General features: G+C 25.8%; 2 protein-coding genes across 3 annotated transcripts; one reads left to right on the top strand and one right to left on the bottom strand.

The window, feature by feature from the left end:
• The first annotated feature begins 1,335 nt into the window (after nt 1-1,335).
• LOC122507671 (YTH domain-containing family protein 1) lies at nt 1,336-10,298 on the top strand. Its single transcript, XM_043620507.1, has 4 exons — nt 1,336-1,715; nt 1,827-1,854; nt 3,569-5,634; nt 9,244-10,298. The coding sequence occupies exons 1-4, from the start codon at nt 1,680-1,682 to the stop codon at nt 9,286-9,288; spliced, it is 2,175 nt and encodes a 724-aa protein (XP_043476442.1). The 5' UTR covers nt 1,336-1,679; the 3' UTR covers nt 9,289-10,298.
• A 2,479-nt stretch (nt 10,299-12,777) lies between these two features.
• Nucleotides 12,778-18,436, bottom strand: LOC122507672 (EF-hand domain-containing protein 1-like). 2 transcript variants are annotated; one of them, XM_043620509.1, is made up of 7 exons: nt 18,159-18,436; nt 17,948-18,079; nt 17,494-17,813; nt 16,732-17,183; nt 14,240-15,079; nt 14,010-14,120; nt 12,778-13,574 (listed from the first exon to the last, which is right to left on the bottom strand). In XM_043620509.1, the coding sequence occupies exons 2-7, from the start codon at nt 17,983-17,985 to the stop codon at nt 13,470-13,472; spliced, it is 1,866 nt and encodes a 621-aa protein (XP_043476444.1). In that variant the 5' UTR covers nt 17,986-18,079; nt 18,159-18,436; the 3' UTR covers nt 12,778-13,469. The 2 variants fall into 2 exon arrangements, with proteins under 2 accessions (XP_043476444.1, XP_043476443.1); XM_043620508.1 differs by having other exon boundaries at nt 17,943-18,079.
• Between the last annotated feature and the right edge of the window lie 62 nt (nt 18,437-18,498).

The raw sequence follows: 18,498 nt of genomic DNA on the forward strand, positions 1-18,498 counted from the left end.
AATTATATTTTAAAGTATTTAACTATAGAAAATTTAACTTTATTTTTTAATTTAAAATTTTTATTTTACTCAAAATAAATTTATACTTTGTGAATGAAATATTTACAATTCTAATTATTTTTCTTTTATTTATTATTTTTTCTTTTGAAAATAATTTTTCTTATTGCAGTTTTTTTCTAATTATGTTTTAATTTCTATTCTATTATTTTTATTGCAATCTTGAAATTTATTAGAATTTTAGTTTAATATTCGTTCTTATAAAAAAAATTCATGAAGAAGAGATTTTTCGTTTTTTATTCACTTTTATTTACTAGAAATTGCATTTGTAAATTAAATTGCATTTGATTGTAAAATTAATTTTTAAATTACAGAATTAAGTATAAATTGTAAATGTTTTTGAAGACATTTTTAAAAATCCGACAACTCCTTTTTGGAATTAATTTTCCTATAGATTAAAAAATTGAAAAAAAGATTTTTTAGTATTTTGAGAGCACAAACTAGTCATTTGAGAAAAAAAGTGTTTAAAAGTAAAATTATGTAGAAAATAGAATTTAATTATTGTGGTGTGTAAAGCGAACAAAATTTAGGGGTTGATCAATTTTTTTTTATTTTAGGTCAACTATAATTTGTATATTTTCCCTCTTCTTTTTTATTTGTCATTTCAACGAATTTATTGTTAACAATATAAACGAATTAAAAGTCTAAAAAAAATTTTTTCAATTTTATAATATTTTTTTTATTACTTTTGAGATTATTGTTGTAAACGCACAAAATAATTTGATTTATTATTTAGTATTTGATAAAATATTTTTTTTATTAATATTACATTGAAAATTGATAAAAGAATAATTAACACTTGAGATTCTGTTTTTCTTCGAATGTTTAATATAACAAGTAATAATTTAATAACTTAAGTAACATTCCGTTTAATACTGACAAAGAAAATTATTTCGATAAATTAGATAAATGTCTCAGGCTTTTGTTTAATTTATTCACTATAATGTTTGTTATAATTAGACAACGTTGTTACTAAACTTTTGTATTGAAATGTGCATTTTCGAAAAATCAACCGACCCCTGTTTTTTGTATTAGTTGATCTTCAATAAATAAAATAAATAAGTCTAAAGAAATTGGTTTTTTATTTACTGCTTAATTTTAAATAGTATACAAGAATTGTTTATTTATTTTTATAAATAAAAAAATTTCTCGTGAATTTGAATTTGAAATTTGGCGGTTCATTACCGGCCAAGTGGGGATCTACAATACCAGCAGTGCTCCTCCAATCACGTGAGTGATTGTCGTGTCGTGATTTTTAATATTCAATTTATTATATTGGCCATCCTGACAGTTTATATGGGCTATTGATGGGAGGTCACGTCATACAAAATTATTATCTTGTTGCTATTAAAATTGTGAGAATACTGTGAATTCTGTCGATTTGACGTGGACAACGAGGAATAACAGTGATTTTCTAGCGTTAGAACATTATAGGACAGTAGACTGTAGTTTTTTGGTAAAAGAAAAGTTTTAATATCCTGAATAACGTGTACGGTGCGCCGCCGTCGGCGAAAACGCTTCCTCGAGAGTGTATAACTCTTTCGTGCATTGGTGTTTTGTGAATATATACTTGGAACTGGCGGTGTTTCGACGTACGGCTCTGACGGACCGTACGACAGGTTATGTCAACTGGATTATCAGGTGCTGTCTCAGATCAGGTCAGTCCTGTCTTCATACGTTTCTACCAACATCCTCATTATCCGGCAGAAACCATTCACTGGGGACAGCCATTCTAAATTTTGTCTGTTTTTCCATGCTACGGAATGCAGCGGATGAAAGGACAAACTAACAGTCAGGGTGAGTCTATACCTATGTATTAATTGTCAATTAAGTATCCTCGATTATTCTTCCTATCTGATAATAGAATAAATAAATTTCACCGACAACATATCTTTCATAAACAATTCTCTTTCTTGTCACTCCAAAGTTCCTGGGCAGTACTTCGTTTTTTTTCTCTTTATCATTGATAAAGTGAATACAAGTTTCATATAATAATTGCTGTACATATTTTATCTTTAATTTTCCCAACAAATCATTTAAGCAAATATTTTATTTTTAAAACTATAATAATATTGTTTTACTTAACAAAAATTGATACTGTACTCATCCTTTGTTATTTGCCCATAAAGCCCGATTTTCATGTCTAATGACTCACTATTAGTTTTGTAAATAGTTTTCTGATATATATTTTTATCAAACTCGATTTAAACATTACTGTATACAAATTTTTATAGTCTATGTAGTATGAATTTAATTTTACATAATTTTAAATTTTAATAAAATCTAATAAATCTCAATTTCTAATAAATGTGCTCTAAATATTTTATAAAATCGTAAAATAATCGTATAATAAATGAATTATGAACGATTTAAATAATTCACCGCAGTAAAAAGAATCGTATCAATGACATTTTCATTTAAATAATTTCAATTATTTGAAATCTTTAAAGAATTTTCTTTTTTTGTTGCACCTTATAAAATTTCTACATAAAATAGTAGTAGGCACAATGAAATAGATTTTCTGGGTCATTTTGCAAACTTTCCACAAGTCTCTTTTAACTGGTAGTATGAAAGCACTTTCACATCAAATTATACTTTAGACTAACATGTTTCTCTATTTAACTCATATCAAGATAACTGTTTTATGCCTATCTTATTGATAATTATTAACTAGATTAAAAATTACCTTTCTTAAATAATTAATCGCTAATATTATCCGAATTACTAGACTTTGAGTTTGAATTCAGAATTTTTCTTCGTATAGGTAATAATAAGAATTCTGTGATGATAATAATAATAATAATAATAATAATAATAATAAGAATGGTAATAAGAATAAGAATAGTAATAAAAATAATAATGAAAAATACATTGAAAAAACTATTTAACTCTTTTAGAATTCGATGGGTATTTTGTTAATAAGTAACCTAATCACACCGGAGTTTCGATTAAATTGTTTCTGAGAAGATGATAAAGCACACCCACATAAGCATATTCAGGAGAAATTTACATGCGTATCTGAGTTTTGTTTTTTGTGTCGTTTGAAAGGTGTAAAGTGTAAACCTTTCAAATGACACAAAAAAAATGACGTGAAAAACAAGACAATTTTTTTAGAGCAGGGAAAAATATTTCTGCTTGTTAGTTTGTTTATTACCAAGGACGAGTATTTTTTTTTGTACTTAATTGAAAAATCGATAGAGTTCAATTTTTATGGTTAGAGAATTTTCTTTTTGATTCCTTGAAAACGAAGTGGAATGTTAAATTTTTCTTTTGAAAAATTGTTTGGAGTAAAGTAACAATTGTTTGGAGGGAGAAAAAGAGAAAGGGAATTGTTTATTTACTTTTGATTACAAATGTTTATGATTTTTTTATTGTTTTGTATTGTATTATTTTATTTTTACTTTTTATTTTGTTTTGTTTATTTTTTGGTCGTTTCTTTTGTTTATTTGTGCAAAATTAGATTTATATTTGTTAAAAGTTGTGGATATTATATGAAGGTTTTTTTCTGCAGTAAGTAATGGTCCCAAGGAGCATCGTCAGCAGCAACAGCAAGGGGAACATGGGGGAGCAGAAGACACTGGATTTGATTCCTGGCGAGGTGGCAATAATACACAGCATCACTCCAGCTATCCAATTGGCACAGGAGATCCCTACAGTCCCTATTATGCAGGAACATCCTTTCCTTATCAGACATTCGGTGCAGGCGATGGCACATGGTCAAATGGAACCGATCCAGTTGCATTTCTCTCAGGCTACGGTGGGCAAATAAGTCACGATGCATACGGAATGGACGGAATGTTCTCCGCCAATGCAGGCGGTGGTTTTGGAACTTTTGGTCAGCCGGCCTTTAATTATTTTCATGGCAATGGTGATTTCAATGCATGGGGAACGCCAAGAAAGGCGCGCTACGAGGACTACTATCAACAGCAGTCGCGCGGCGGTGAGAACTATCAGACTACGAGCGGAGGTGAGATGAAAGGAATGGAACAGAGTGTTCAGGGTCTATCAATTAGTGGCGAAGTGCCACGACAAGAGCAACAGCCAGTCGCTGCCAGTCAACCGAAATCAGAGCCCAAGGAACCGAGGAAAATCACATGGGCAAGTGTCGCGAGCCAACCAGCAAAGCCTGTGCCTCCTCTCTCATCAACCCAAGGGATGAAGAAAAAAGCTGGAATGCCTCCACCGCCCATCGTACCCGGCAAACACAACATGGACATTGGCACTTGGGGCGAGGGTAAATCTTCCATTCCACCACCAAAGGCGCCACCCCCGCCTCAAGTACAACCGCCACTGCCATCGCCACAGCCACCGGTTCAAAGACAGCGACCTCATCCATCCACTGCCCAACCCGTTTGGAATCGACTACCCACCAGTCCTCCACCGCAACAACCAAATCAACAGATTCAATTGCCGCCGCAAATTCAGCATCAACCTCCGCCCCCACCACCGCCTCCTCAACAGCAGCAGCAGCAACAACAACACTCTCATCATCACCATCCTCCTCAACATCATCAACAACAACAACAACCACCACCACAACCTCCACCGCAACAGCAAATGAATCCCCAACAGCAATTAATGGCAAACCCCGTTCTCGACGAACTAAAAGTTAAAAACGAATACAATCCCATCGAACTCGAGGAAATAGCCCCGAGTTCAAGATTTTTTGTTATCAAATCCTATTCCGAGGACGATATCCACAGATCAATAAAATATGAGATTTGGTGTAGTACCGAGCACGGTAATAAACGATTGGATCAAGCATTCAGAGAGGCGAATCGCGAGGGTGCACCATTATATTTGTTCTTTTCGGTGAATAGTTCGGGACATTTTTGTGGAATGGCACAAATGGTCTCGTCCGTCGATTATCAGAGTAATAGTTCCGTATGGTCGCAGGACAAGTGGAAGGGACAATTTCGTGTGCGTTGGATTTATGTGAAAGACGTACCAAATGGACAATTGCGTCATATTAGGTTAGAGAATAATGAGAATAAACCGGTGACCAATTCGAGGGACGCACAGGAAGTACCGCACGCAAAGGGCGTGCATGTTTTGCGTATTTTACATACCTATCGTCATTCGACTAGTATCTTTGATGATTTTGGACATTATGAGCGTAGACAGGCGGAGGAGGATCAGCGTAAGGTGCCAGTTAATCCAATACCACATCATCCACCAGCTAATCATAGGAATAGAGGGCATCCAAATGATATGCCGAGGGAGCATCATCAATATCATCAGCATGGACAGCAACATTCACATCCACCTCATCAGCATTCACAACATTCACGCGATCAACGGGGTGAACAGCAGCAACAGCATCAGCAGCAGCGTGATCAACGGGATCATCCTCATCAACGTGAACAACAGCAGCAGCAGCAGCGGGATCAACGGGATCATCCACATCCACGTGATCAGAGGGATCATCCGCATCCACGTGATCAGAGGGATCATCGTGATCAGCGCGATCATCCGCATCCCCGTGATCAGAGGGATCATCGTGATCAGCGTGATCATCCTCATCCACGTGATCAGAGGGATCATCGGGATATGCGCGATCAACGTGATCAGCGGAAAGTGAGTTGTTAATTTTTACGATCTTTGAAGTTCACAATCTATGATCAGGGCTCGAACCAGTGAAAGTATTTAAAAATACGGACTTTACGGACCAAAAATAAAAAATTACGTACCATTTACGGACGAATTACTGACAAAAATATAACCAGTCCGTGTCAAATAAGAGAACATTTTACTTAAAACTATAAATTAAATTCTTTATAACCATAAAACATGAAGATACCAATAACTCCGAGTCTTCGACTCGGAGTGATCGATTTCTTCATGTTTTATAATAATTAAAGATGACCGAGTGATAAAATTATTTACAATTCAATTATTATTCACAAGAATTTTTAACTAAAATTCTTTCTTTAAATCGATTATTTTTAATAATTTTCGAAAAAGTTCTTTGACAATTTTCAAATCCATTTATTTACAATATTTAATTTTACGAAATTACAATTATTCGTAAATTCTTTAATTAAATAAATATTAGAAAATAAAAACTTAAAATAATATTTAAAAAATTCAATGGGACTTTTTCAAAAAAATTAATTTCAAAATTTAATTACTTCTAAAAATTCACTCTATATTGCTTTTAATATTTAATTATAATCTAAAATTTAAACTGAAATTCATTTTTAAATCAATTTTTATTAGAAAATTCTACTGGAATTCAATTATTTAAATACAAAAATAAATAATTTATTGAATAATTGAATGTTTCTTAAAATTGAATTCTCATAAAGAATTTTATCAACAAATTTTTAAATAATTAAATTCATTCGACGAATTTTAATCGATTTTTCGAGAAATTCGATTAAAATTTTATTAAAAATAATTGAAATTCTGCAATGCAATTTTGCGAAGAATAATATTACTTTTGAAAATAATTGAATTTTTGCAATAATTTGTAACTTTTACAAAATTGAATTTTTTTTTTCGTGTTTTTAACTAAACATCTTTCATAAATCCATTATTTTTAATAATTTTTGAAAAAGTTTGAAGAATGAAAAAATTGATTTTTACTATTTATAGAGCATTTAAAGAAACTGTTTTAACATAGATTAAAAATTATAAAAAGTACCATTTCTATTCAATTTTTTTTATTTGAAAATTCAATTGTTTCTTTTTATAACTTATTTCAAATCATAATTTTTTAAAATAAAAAATGAAAAAATTATGATAAAAATATGATTTGAAATTAGTTATGAAAATAAATAAATGAATTTCTAAATAAAAAAAATTAATAAAAATGGTACCTATTAAATTTTTGAAAAATTCGAAAAAGTTGGGCTTCTAAAATATTTCAGTTCTATTTTTTAAAGACAATACAATTTTGGTAAAGAAATAATTTAAAAATTTTGAAATAATTGAAATTTACTAGAATCTTATAGACAATAATTGAAAAAATGCTTTAAAAAAAGTATACATAAGTCAATTTTTTCATTCGACAATTTTTTTGTGGGTATAAAAACATTTTCTACAAAATTACGGATGTATTTTTAAATTTATCAATTTTTAAGAAAAATGAAAATTCAAAAACAATCAAAATAAATTCGGACTGATTTTATTTTATGACTATTGAACTCCTCCCAAAAAATTAGTAAAAAAAACAATTTTATAGAATATTTAAATCATTTTCTTAATATAGTTGAAAATATAGACGAATCTTCAACTTAAAAACTTTGAATTTTCTTTGAATTTTCTTCCAACTTGAGAACTTTTAAATCACAATAAATTGTATAACAAAACTTTTTTTATTTCACTAAATAATGAAATTTTAGAATAACTTCCCTCAAGTTAATAATTCTAATTAACTTAGAAAAGATTTTAATTGAAGATATTTGCAATTTTCAGAATTAACTGAATTTCATAAGGTTTTAAACTAATTGTTTTATTCTTTTATATAAGTAAAAAATAATTAATTAATTTAATTAAATTCATCAAATTATTAAAAAAAATAATAATTTAAAATTTTAGTAAATACGAAATACTTCGAAAAATAATTCTTGAGATAATAAATTAAACAAAAGAACTAAAAAAAAATTTATTTTTTGAAATCTTAGAATAACAGACGTTTCTTTTACTCAAAATTTTAATTATTCATAAATCGGTTAAATTAAAAATTTCCTTTATGATTAAAATTTAGGATAGTATAAAAATTCTGTTAATTGATAATTTTTGTGAATGGAAATTTCTATTTTATGAAATTTTAGATTAAAATACTTTATTACAATACTTATAGAAATTGCATTTAATAATAATTCTGTTACATTTCGAGAGTCTGTTCTAAATCAAAATTTCTAAGTTTGAAATCTATTGATCCGATTAAATAATAGTGATTCTGCTAATTTATGTTTCTAAAGTTTTGAACGTTCAAATGAACAACGATATTTTTGGTATTTCTATTAATTTGTATTTTTTTTTATAAAAAATTATTTTGTACACTCAACAAATTAATTTTTAAGTTAACAAATTGTTTAATTTATATTATTTTTCATTACAATTTAATAATTTTTTGATATAAAAAAATTCATTTAAACGTTAAAAATTTTTGGACTGATTTAATTTTAAATTACCTGCTAAATGAAAATTACTTTAAAGAAAAATTTTTTTAAAAAAAAGTTTAAGAGAACTTATTTTATTTATTTATTTAGAATTAAACAGTCAATTTTGATTAATAAATGTTTTTAATAGAAATTTCATTGAATATATCTTTTTCTAAATTTTTTCAGTTAAAATTAAAAGTTTAAATAAAAGAAAATAAATTTAAAAAATATTTGAGCCAAAATGTTAATTTATATAAAACAAAAATTATTTTCTGTAAATTTTGAATTTTTATTTCAAATATATTTATTTTTTATTTATTTTTATTTATTCTTATTTAGTTTAGAAATTTATTTTATTATTTCATTTTGCTATTTTTATTTCTAAATTTAAAATAAAAATATTAACGTAACTTAAGTGAAATTTCATTTGTTATAAATTTTACATTCAAAATATAATTAATTGTACTTCTTAACTTTTTAAGAAACTTTATCAACAGCAAATAATAAAATTATGAATAATTTTGTTCAAAGGGGATATTTTAAAAAAATTTAATATTTTTTATCGTATCTTATTTAAATTTGTACTAGATTTTTCCGGCCTGATTAAAAACAATTCCGTTCTTTAGAATTGAAGACATTGATAATTATTTCTATTTGTACGTTTGTATGTATAATAATCATAAGACCTATTCAATTATTGTTTTCCACACTCTAGTTTCCAACAGCGAGTTATATTAGTATTAAATGAAATTAAAGTGTCTCTTCGAATCACTCTGAATTCAATTTCAAGGTCAATTCGAATCTCTTCCTCGATATTGATTCGTATTAATAAGTCGGAAATTTGAAGAAAAGGAAATAAATATTGTTTTTTTTAAATAACAATTACAATTACAAAAAATAGTACAACTTTAAAATTTTTATTTCTTTTATTTCCTTTTCTTTATTTTCTTTTCACTTTTATTTTTTCTTCCAATGAATATTTTCGATTTTTTCCATTCTCATTCCAATTATTAATTCGTAAGTTTCAAAAGGAAACAAAATAAGAATTACAAATACTATTTATTTATTTTTTTAGGAACGTGACAATCGCGGCAGAGGCAGAGGGGGTCCTCGTCAGTAGCAACGGATTCCATCAAAGATTGAAATTGTGGCTAATAGTAAACGGCAACGAGGAAAAATGCTGCGACTAATTATCAATTTATTACTTATTCCTTCGCTTAACTCCCGGAATGACGAGAGGTTTCAATTCGTCGTGATTGGACCGAAGACGTCCACGCTACTCCATTTAATTAAACGATTAATCCGTACGATAATTAGCGTTGCAAACACAAACAAAAAAACTTGGTAAATATTATCTATATTCATAATTATTACGAACAACAACAACAACTTGACTTGAATTTACACAAGGGCTAACGGGAAACATTTGAGACAGTACGGGGCGCAAAGTGTGGTGTTTAACGTGCTACTATGTGTTTGACAAACATTCAAATTTAATAATTAAAAAAGAAAGAAAGAAAGAAAGAAAAAAGAAGAAACGAAATGAATGAATAATTATTAAAAAGAAAAATGAAAGCTGAAAAAAATGAATTGTGTGGGAAACCATCGGAACAAACAAGAAAAAAAAAACTTTATGTGGACATTAAACTCTTGTAAAATGCTTGACCATACTTTTGTTGAAACTGAAGAAATTCTATATATGCAAGAAGCGATATTATATTGCGAGTGTCGTTTGAATTAATTACTGTTTTTTGAAAACTCCAAATGAACGTTTAATCTGGTGCCTGCGATCGAACTGCGATTCTCGATTAATAAACAAAAGAAAAAGAACAATAATAATAATAAAAGAAAAAAAACGATGCAGGAATTTATCACAACGTTATAAGTTTAATTATACGGAGTAAAAGAAAATCGATGGATAATAACAGAAATTATTGTCAAAAAAAAAAAAGAAAAATGGTTATATTTTAACCATAAATCTATTGCCTAGAGTGAATTATAAAATTTGCAATTTGATAATGTCAATCATCAATTAAATTATTACGGCCAAAGGTATAATAAATTGCTAAAGAGTCCATGAGCCAAAGAGAAAATATTACGAAAATAAAATTCGTACAATTGTTGAAAGGATTCGATAATTATTATTTAATCTCTCCATGCTTTATTACAGTTGAGACATCTTTTAACATTAACTATTTATTAATTATTAATTAATTAGAAAAATCTTTAGGAAATTCTTTTATAATCACTTGATTCTTTTGCTTAAATTGAGCATTCATTAATATTTTATGTTATAAAATGTAATATTAATTGTAACATTTAAATTATGTTAATTATTTATGATATTGATAATATAATAAGTAATTTTATTATTAAAACAATTATTGATTTTATTGATAAAACAATTATTAAGAGTTCACTGATATTTTTAACTATATCAAGAAAATAATCAAAATATTCCATAAAATTGATTTTCTAGTAATTTTTTGAGAGGAATTCAATGGTGAAAAAATATTGTTACCATTTTTGAATTTTATTTTCTTCAAAAATTGCTAGATTTTGAAATCTATGCATAATTTTGTAGAAAATATGTTTTTGTAATCATAAAAAAATTGCAGAATGAAAAAATTGATTTTTACTATTTTTGAAGCATTTTTTTTTTAACTTTGTTTTTAGGCTGGAAATTCTAAAGAAATGGATAATTTATAAATAAATTTCAAAAATATTATTCAATTACATTTTTTATTTCAATATTTATTTGTTTATTTTTCTAACTAATTGCAGGTCACTTTATATGTAAAAATTAAAAAATATAAGAAATTATGAGTTTTTTGTTCATAAGTCGTATTTTTTTAAACTTTGCTTTTAGGCTGAAAATTCTAAAGAAATAAATAATTTTTAAATAAATTTCAAAAATATTATTCAATTTTTTTATTTGGAATTTTATTTATTTATTTTTCTAATCTCAATTTCAGATCATAGTTTTTTAATATAAAAATTTTTAAATTATTAAAATAAAAATAATAATATAATTATATAATATTATATTATATTATATATAATATTATAATATTATATTATTATAATATTATATTATATTATTATTATTATTATTATTATTATTATATTATTATTATAATATTATATTATATTATATAATTATATAATATAATTTTTTTTAAATTATATGATACTTAAAATTATAATTTTGAAATTAGTTCGAAAATAAACAAATGAATTTTCAAGTAAAAAAAATTAAATAACAATGGTATTTTTTTAGCATTTTTAACCTTAAAACAATTTTTTTTGTAATGCTTCTAAGATAGTAAAAATCAATTTTTATTTTCGGTAAATTTTTTTGTTAATACAAAAACATATTTTCTACCAAATTACTTATGAATTTCAAAATTTGGCAATTTTTAGAAAAAATAAAAATTGAAAAAGTGTCAAAATATTTTCTGGACATTTAATTCCTTTCAAAAAATTACTATATAAAAACAATTTTGTCGAGTATTTAAAATATTTTCTTACAGTTAAAAATAGCAGTGGAATCTTCCCTTAAGTTTATTAATGAAATAATAATTATTAATTTTGTTAATTGTTAATAATTGAATTAAAATTTCTTTTCTGATAATACATTGATTAATAATCAATTATTAAATTTAGTAATTTACTAATTAATTAGTATCTTAAAGTAGTAATTAATTTACTAATTAATTTTAAAATTTTCCTTTCTTTTATCAACATATTAATATCAGTTAATGTTAGAAGAATACCAAGAAAAATATTGCACTGCTTTTTAAATATGCAAAAACAAATGGAGAATATTTATTAATTTTGACAAAATTTCTTGATTTTAATCGAATTTATATTATGTGGTCTATATTGATGATTGATTTATTGAGAAGAATATGGCAATGGCGATAATTACAATTAGTGTTTGTAATATTTTGATTGTGAATTTGCGATTAATGATTTTCATTGTTAATAATGTCTGTTATTACTTTTTCTCTTTTAGAACAAGGTTTCTTCAGAGAAAAAAAAAATGCGAATTCTCTTCTGTTTTTCCTTTTTTTTTTCTTTTCTTTTTTTTTTTTTTTTGCAAAAACCAGTTTTATAGTTGAAAAAATTTCCCTTCCGCCATCAAGTGTTTTTGTTCCTTCTTTTTAAAAGTGAAATTTACGCCATTTTACATTGATATTTAAAGTTTATAACTTTATATGAAAAAACATCTGGCGGTATTAATAATGCGCTAAAAAGGAAATGTGAAGAAAATGCTTTCCACAGTCGTATGATATTTTTGTATCTACTTTTGTAGCACTTGTTCAATTGCTGACTGAGTGAGACTATTATAGTTATCGATTTCATATTTTTTTTCTGTCGAATTCAAGAAAATGACGATTATTTATTTCTCGCAATCAATTTTTTTGTGTGAGTGCGCTGGATAATTTTTGTTTTCGGGGGATTTGAATAAGAAGGAAAAGGATTTTTTTAAATGTAATTTTTTATTAATTTCTTTTTGCTATTGCTGTTTTTTTTCAGTAGAATTTATTATTTACGAATATTATATTGAGTAAAACAATTGTAAATTTTGACTTATTTTTATTTTTACGATTATTATAATTATTATTATAATTATCATTATAATGATTTAAATTCAAATTACTGTTTTTGAATTTAATTGAATTGATTAAATTGTAGAAAGTTCTGAATTTAATTTTTTTTTCTCAATGAATTTAACCATTTTAGAGATGAAATGGTACGAATGTGAATTTTTACATAAATGTTAATGCGAGAAATGAAATTCGTAATGGCCTTTTTTTCAAGCATTTTCAATAATTGTCAACTCTGTGTTAGCTGCAAAGGAGGAAAAAAATACTTTTTTTCCCCAAAAGCTGAGCATTATAAGCGCACACGCTTCTTTGAAATACACATCAAGATCGCCAGCTCTGAAAATTTTTTTCATGGACTAATTTAAAAAAAAATGATTGAAGAGAGTATTTTTTTTGTTTTTTGAAATTGCTCTCTAATTTGGTGTTTTGAGAAAATGTTGTGCCTCCGTTTTAACGATGAGTTTTGCAGCACGAGAATGTAAATTGTTGTAAATTACTAAAAAAGCTTGTAATTGCAAAAAAAAAATTGATTTGAGCGATGATTTTTATTTACGCAAGCAGGTGTGTTTATGAAAGTGACAATTTTGTGGATATTTTCTCTCTTTTTTTTCGATTTACTGCAAGATACTGCGCCTTTTTTTTAATTGTGAAATTAAAGTTTAAGACACTTTAGGTGCCTTATAAGTTTTCACGAGACACTGAAATTTGGAGTTTTTACAAATTTCTCTCTTGCGGTGCTGGGAATTTTGATTTTTGCAGTTCCGTTTGCCTCTTCGTAGTTCAATTGGCCCGTCTGTAAAGGAATAGAAATAATTTTTTTTCTCTTTTTCCAGTTTTCAAAAGGAACATTTTTAAAAAATGTGTAAAAAAAATTATATATATATATATATATATAATTGTAAAAGTGTTATAAAGTTTGAAAAATCAGTTTTGCTGACAATTCAAAAGAAATAATCGATTCACACTTTTCTATTTTATTCTCTCTGTTAATTTTCTATTCAATTTGAATTATTTTAATTTATATAATATAAATTAAAATAAATAAAATATTGAAATTAAAAAAAAATTGATTGACTAGTTTATAAATTGCCGAGGAGATTTTTTTTGGATAAATTCCAAAATATAAATAAGTGGATAGAGGAAATTTCTTTGAATTTCAATGTTGAAAAATAGGTAAATCAATATTTTAGAACTATTTAGTTATTTATGGAAATATCGAGTGACTTACTTCGAACTTTTTGTTGCGATCGGATAAGTAATAAGTTGGCTCGTGAATTATATCATTTCCCAGAATTTCTTTTCGTCTGACGGCTATTGGATACTTTTGATTTGTTTCAATCTAGGAAATTGAGGATAATTTAATAAATCATTAAAATAGAATTAAAAATTTCCAGACTGTTGAAATTTTCCGTTATTTCTAGAGATTAAATTAATTATTTTCAGAAGTAAATTTATTACCTTATCAGTCCATTGAATTTCGCTATCAAATTTATTTTTCTCTTTATTGGATTTGTAAAATTCCTTTTCTTGAAGCCGATTTTCGATCAAATCGCCACCACACGAAGGAATTTTTTGTATTAAATTTTCCTCATTAATTTTTTCAATTTCGGCTTTATTTTCAGATGTTTCTAAACAATTCTCCATTTCATAGGCATTTTTTCCTGTTTCTTCGATTAATGATTCTTCGTTCTCAATAATTTTCGAATTTCTTTCGAGTAATCCTAAATGAAGAAAATAATCTCTCATATTATTCTTTAAATTTTCGTTGAATTTTTCCTTATTTTCCTCTATGTATCGATAGACGAATAAATCGGCACCAGTGATGATGAAATAATGATTGAATGCATTAATTTTTGTTCCAATGAAAAAATCCTCGGGACCGTAAAATTCGGGATTATCAATATTACAGTCGGGTTTTTTAATTTTTCTGGCTGATAAAAATGTTCCACCTTTTCGGCCAGAATTTGGTTTGATGCATTCGTTTATTTGAATTTTTCCTGTACTTAAATTGTATTCGAGAATAAAGGAGCGTGTATCGTCTTCGGGATGTACGGCGTCCATTTTCATCGAATATCGTAATTTATGGGGAAAATTTAAAATTTGACGGACAATGGAATCTTTTTTTGGTACATAGTCGTGAGATGAGAGTTTATAATTTAGAGATTTTTTGTCTTTTAGTGAACAATTGAGACGTGGTGCTTGATCTATTCCCAATATTTTCGAATAATATCCTCTCGTAAAATTGTCGCAATCGAAGAGAAGGAATTGTCTTCCGAAAATTAAAATCGTTTCTCCCACCTGTTTAAAATAGTATTTTTTTTTTGGTCAAATTGATAATTTTTTCTTTTTATGCAAAAATTGGAAAAAAGGAGAATTTAATACAAGAATTGTCGTGGGTCAGGAAAATCAGAAAAATGTCAGGGAAAATGAAATTCATCAGGTAAATCAGGGAATTTAATCAAAAGTGCTGGAAAAATATCAAATTTCTAGAATTAATACAAAAATTCTGATTTTTAGTATTCAAAACCATTTTTGAAAAATTTGAAAAACTTTCAATTCTCATAGAATTTTTTATTATCGTTGAGAACTTTTTAGTCACAATTTTATGAATTTTAAAATAAAATCTACCCTAATTTTTCTTATTTGTGTAAATAATTAAATTAATTTTAAAAAATTAAATTCTGGAATAACCTTTTTAAAGTAATTTAGAAATTTAGAAAAAAAATTTTATTTAAAAATTATTGCAATTTACAAAAATAATTAATTAGAATAAATAATTAATAATTATAATAATATAATTATTATATTATATATTATATATATATATTATATTATATATATATATATATATATTATAATTATTATAATTATTATTATAATTATTAATTATTTATTCTAATTAATTATTTTTGTAAATTGCAATAATTTTTAAATAAAATTTTTTTTCTAAATTTCTAAATTACTTTAAAAAGGTTATTCCAGAATTTAATTTTTTAAAATTAATTTAATTATTTACACAAATAAGAAAAATTAGGGTAGATTTTATTTTAAAATTCATAAAATTGTGACTAAAAAGTTCTCAATTTGTTTAAAAAATTGAGTTTTGAAAGAATAGTACAAAAATTGAAATAAATTTTTTTAACAATTGAATTTTCGAGGTTTTTTTCAAAATTCTAAAAAACTTGCTTTTTAATATTTCAGTTTTATTTTTTAAAGGTTATTAAATTTTTATAAAGAATTAATTGAAATTGAATTGAAAATACAATTAAATTCGTTAAAGAATTTAATGAGAGATTATAAAAAAAATTAAATTTTCAAAGAATTTTAATAGAATAATTTGATAAAAAAATTTATACTTTATAAAATTCAATTTTTTTTTGTCAATTATTATATTAAAATTCATTGAAAACTCGATTTTTAACTATCTCTCATTAAATTCTTTAACGAATTTAATTCAAAATTCAATTTCACGAAATTTTAATTAGTTTTTGAAATAATTAAATTTTTCCAAAATTCTATTAAAAAAAATTGAATTTGTTAATGAATTTTAATAGAAATTTTTTAAAAAACGAGTTTTTAATAAATTTTAATAGTTAATTTACAAATTTATTTTAAAAAGATTGAAATATAATTTTTTTTTAAATTGAGTTTTCGAAAAATTGAATTTAAACTTCAGAAAAATGAGGTTTTTAAAATAGTTCAGTTGAATTTTTTTGCGAAATAATTGAATTTTTATAAACAAGTAATTGAAATTTTTTAAAATAATTGAAATTTCCAAGAATTTTACTAAAAATAATTGAATTTTTAAAAAAATTTTAATTTTAATTCTTTGAAATAACGGAGGAAAGGGAATTTTTTTGGAAATCAGTAAAATACGTATTTTTGCTGAAATTCAGTTTGGAAAAACAGGGAAAAACGAAATCGAATTTTTGTGGCAACTTTGAGTATACCTTTAAATCGTTTGGTGAATAATATTCCACCATTTCAAAATCTCCACGTTCTAGAGACATTCCAGGATATGATCCGGGCACGTCTTTCCAATTTTTAGGAATTCGGGTCTTTTTCAGAAATACTGAGACCGGATCTTTACCATCGTTCGGTCGATGAATTTCCCGAATACTAATTGTATTGTCTGTTAAGAAATAGAGAATTTGATAGGAATCATCTTCTTGCATTGCGTCGAATACTAGAACCATTCCGTCGTATTGGAAAAATCGTCTTCTTGGATCATTTTCAAATTCATTGATTCCAGTGGTATTGGTTTTCTGTTCAGTCGATCGATTTAAAATATAGGGATCAATTGGTGGCTCTTCCTTATCGCCGACGTCGATTCCTTGACTCGTCATAAATTCTCTTGTGAACTTATCGCAATCGTAGGTGTGATAGAGAACTCCATAAATTTCTAAAAATAAATTTTGAATGTTAATACGAGCCCAGAAATTTCTAAAAATATTTTTTTCATTTTAATATGTACCATTTTCTGTTCATAAAAAATTTCAAAAATAATTTCTCGAATTTAATGTGTACAATTTTTAGTTCGTGAATTTTCAAAAATAATTTCTGTATTTTAATTACAAGTCAAATTTCTAAAAATAATTTTTAGATTTCACTATAAGTCCATAAATTTCGAAAAATAATTTTTAGTTTCCAAATAATACAATTTTTGTTAATTTAGAAAAGATATTTTAGAAAAAATTAAATGATTTTTTTACCGAAATCAATTCCCACATTTAAATGCTTCCAATGATAAAATCCATTCTGATTGCGAGTAATTTTTCCTCTTCTCACCAGTGTACCTTGATTAAATCCAGCATTATCAATTTTCGGCTCTACTATCGATAAAGTGTCATTTTCCAAATAGTAAATAATATTCACGTATCGAATGCGAAAATTCTCAGTTTGTGAGCCAAAGACTTTCTGTCGAAAATACGCTTTAAAACATAAACATTTTTGTGAATAAAGTTTATAATGTGGAACAAATTGTCGATATGGATAGAATTTAACACGTCCGTAAGTTAGTGCTGGATCGTAACTAAAAAAAAGAACATTCATCAAGTAATTAATTTTTATCATCTATAATTTATAGTTTATTATGAAAATTTTGCTGCAAAATTAATTAATGAAATTTAATTTAATTGAGAATTTAATTAAGGATATGCACTATACGGTGTCGTTTTCATTCGCATATGCACTGGAAACAGCATCAATTGGCTTTGGACCAATTCCAACGTCTGAATCTCGTATCACTCGTATTCCATTTGAGAATCCGAATTTTTGTTTTAGTTTGTAATCTCGAATCTAATTTAATTTTTTAATTAAGGAAGAATTAACTTTTTGGTTATATTTTTTTTTTAAGAAGAAGAACACAATCACTTACTGTTGGATTCTGAAAAGTGTAGCCGGGAATAAAGGGTAAACCCTCCATTTTTTCAATTAAAATTTAAATAAATCCAGTGGAACAATATAAATTAACTTTTTAAGCAAATAAATAATGAAATTTAAAAATGCTAAATGTAACCAAATTCTCAATTTGACAGTTCGGCTGCTTATTATTGATTTTGAAACTATTGTCTGCTTTTGTCAACAAGTCGTCGTTAAGGGAGTAATTATTCAGAGACAATACTTTTCAAAATAACACCATAACGAATTTTTAAATTAACTATTTATTATTAATTTTTTTATTTTATATTCTATTTTTTTATTTTCTTGTTTTATTG

This window comes from Leptopilina heterotoma, unplaced genomic scaffold (assembly GCF_015476425.1).
Source record: "Leptopilina heterotoma isolate Lh14 unplaced genomic scaffold, ASM1547642v1 Lhet_51, whole genome shotgun sequence".
NCBI lineage: Eukaryota > Metazoa > Arthropoda > Insecta > Hymenoptera > Figitidae > Leptopilina > Leptopilina heterotoma.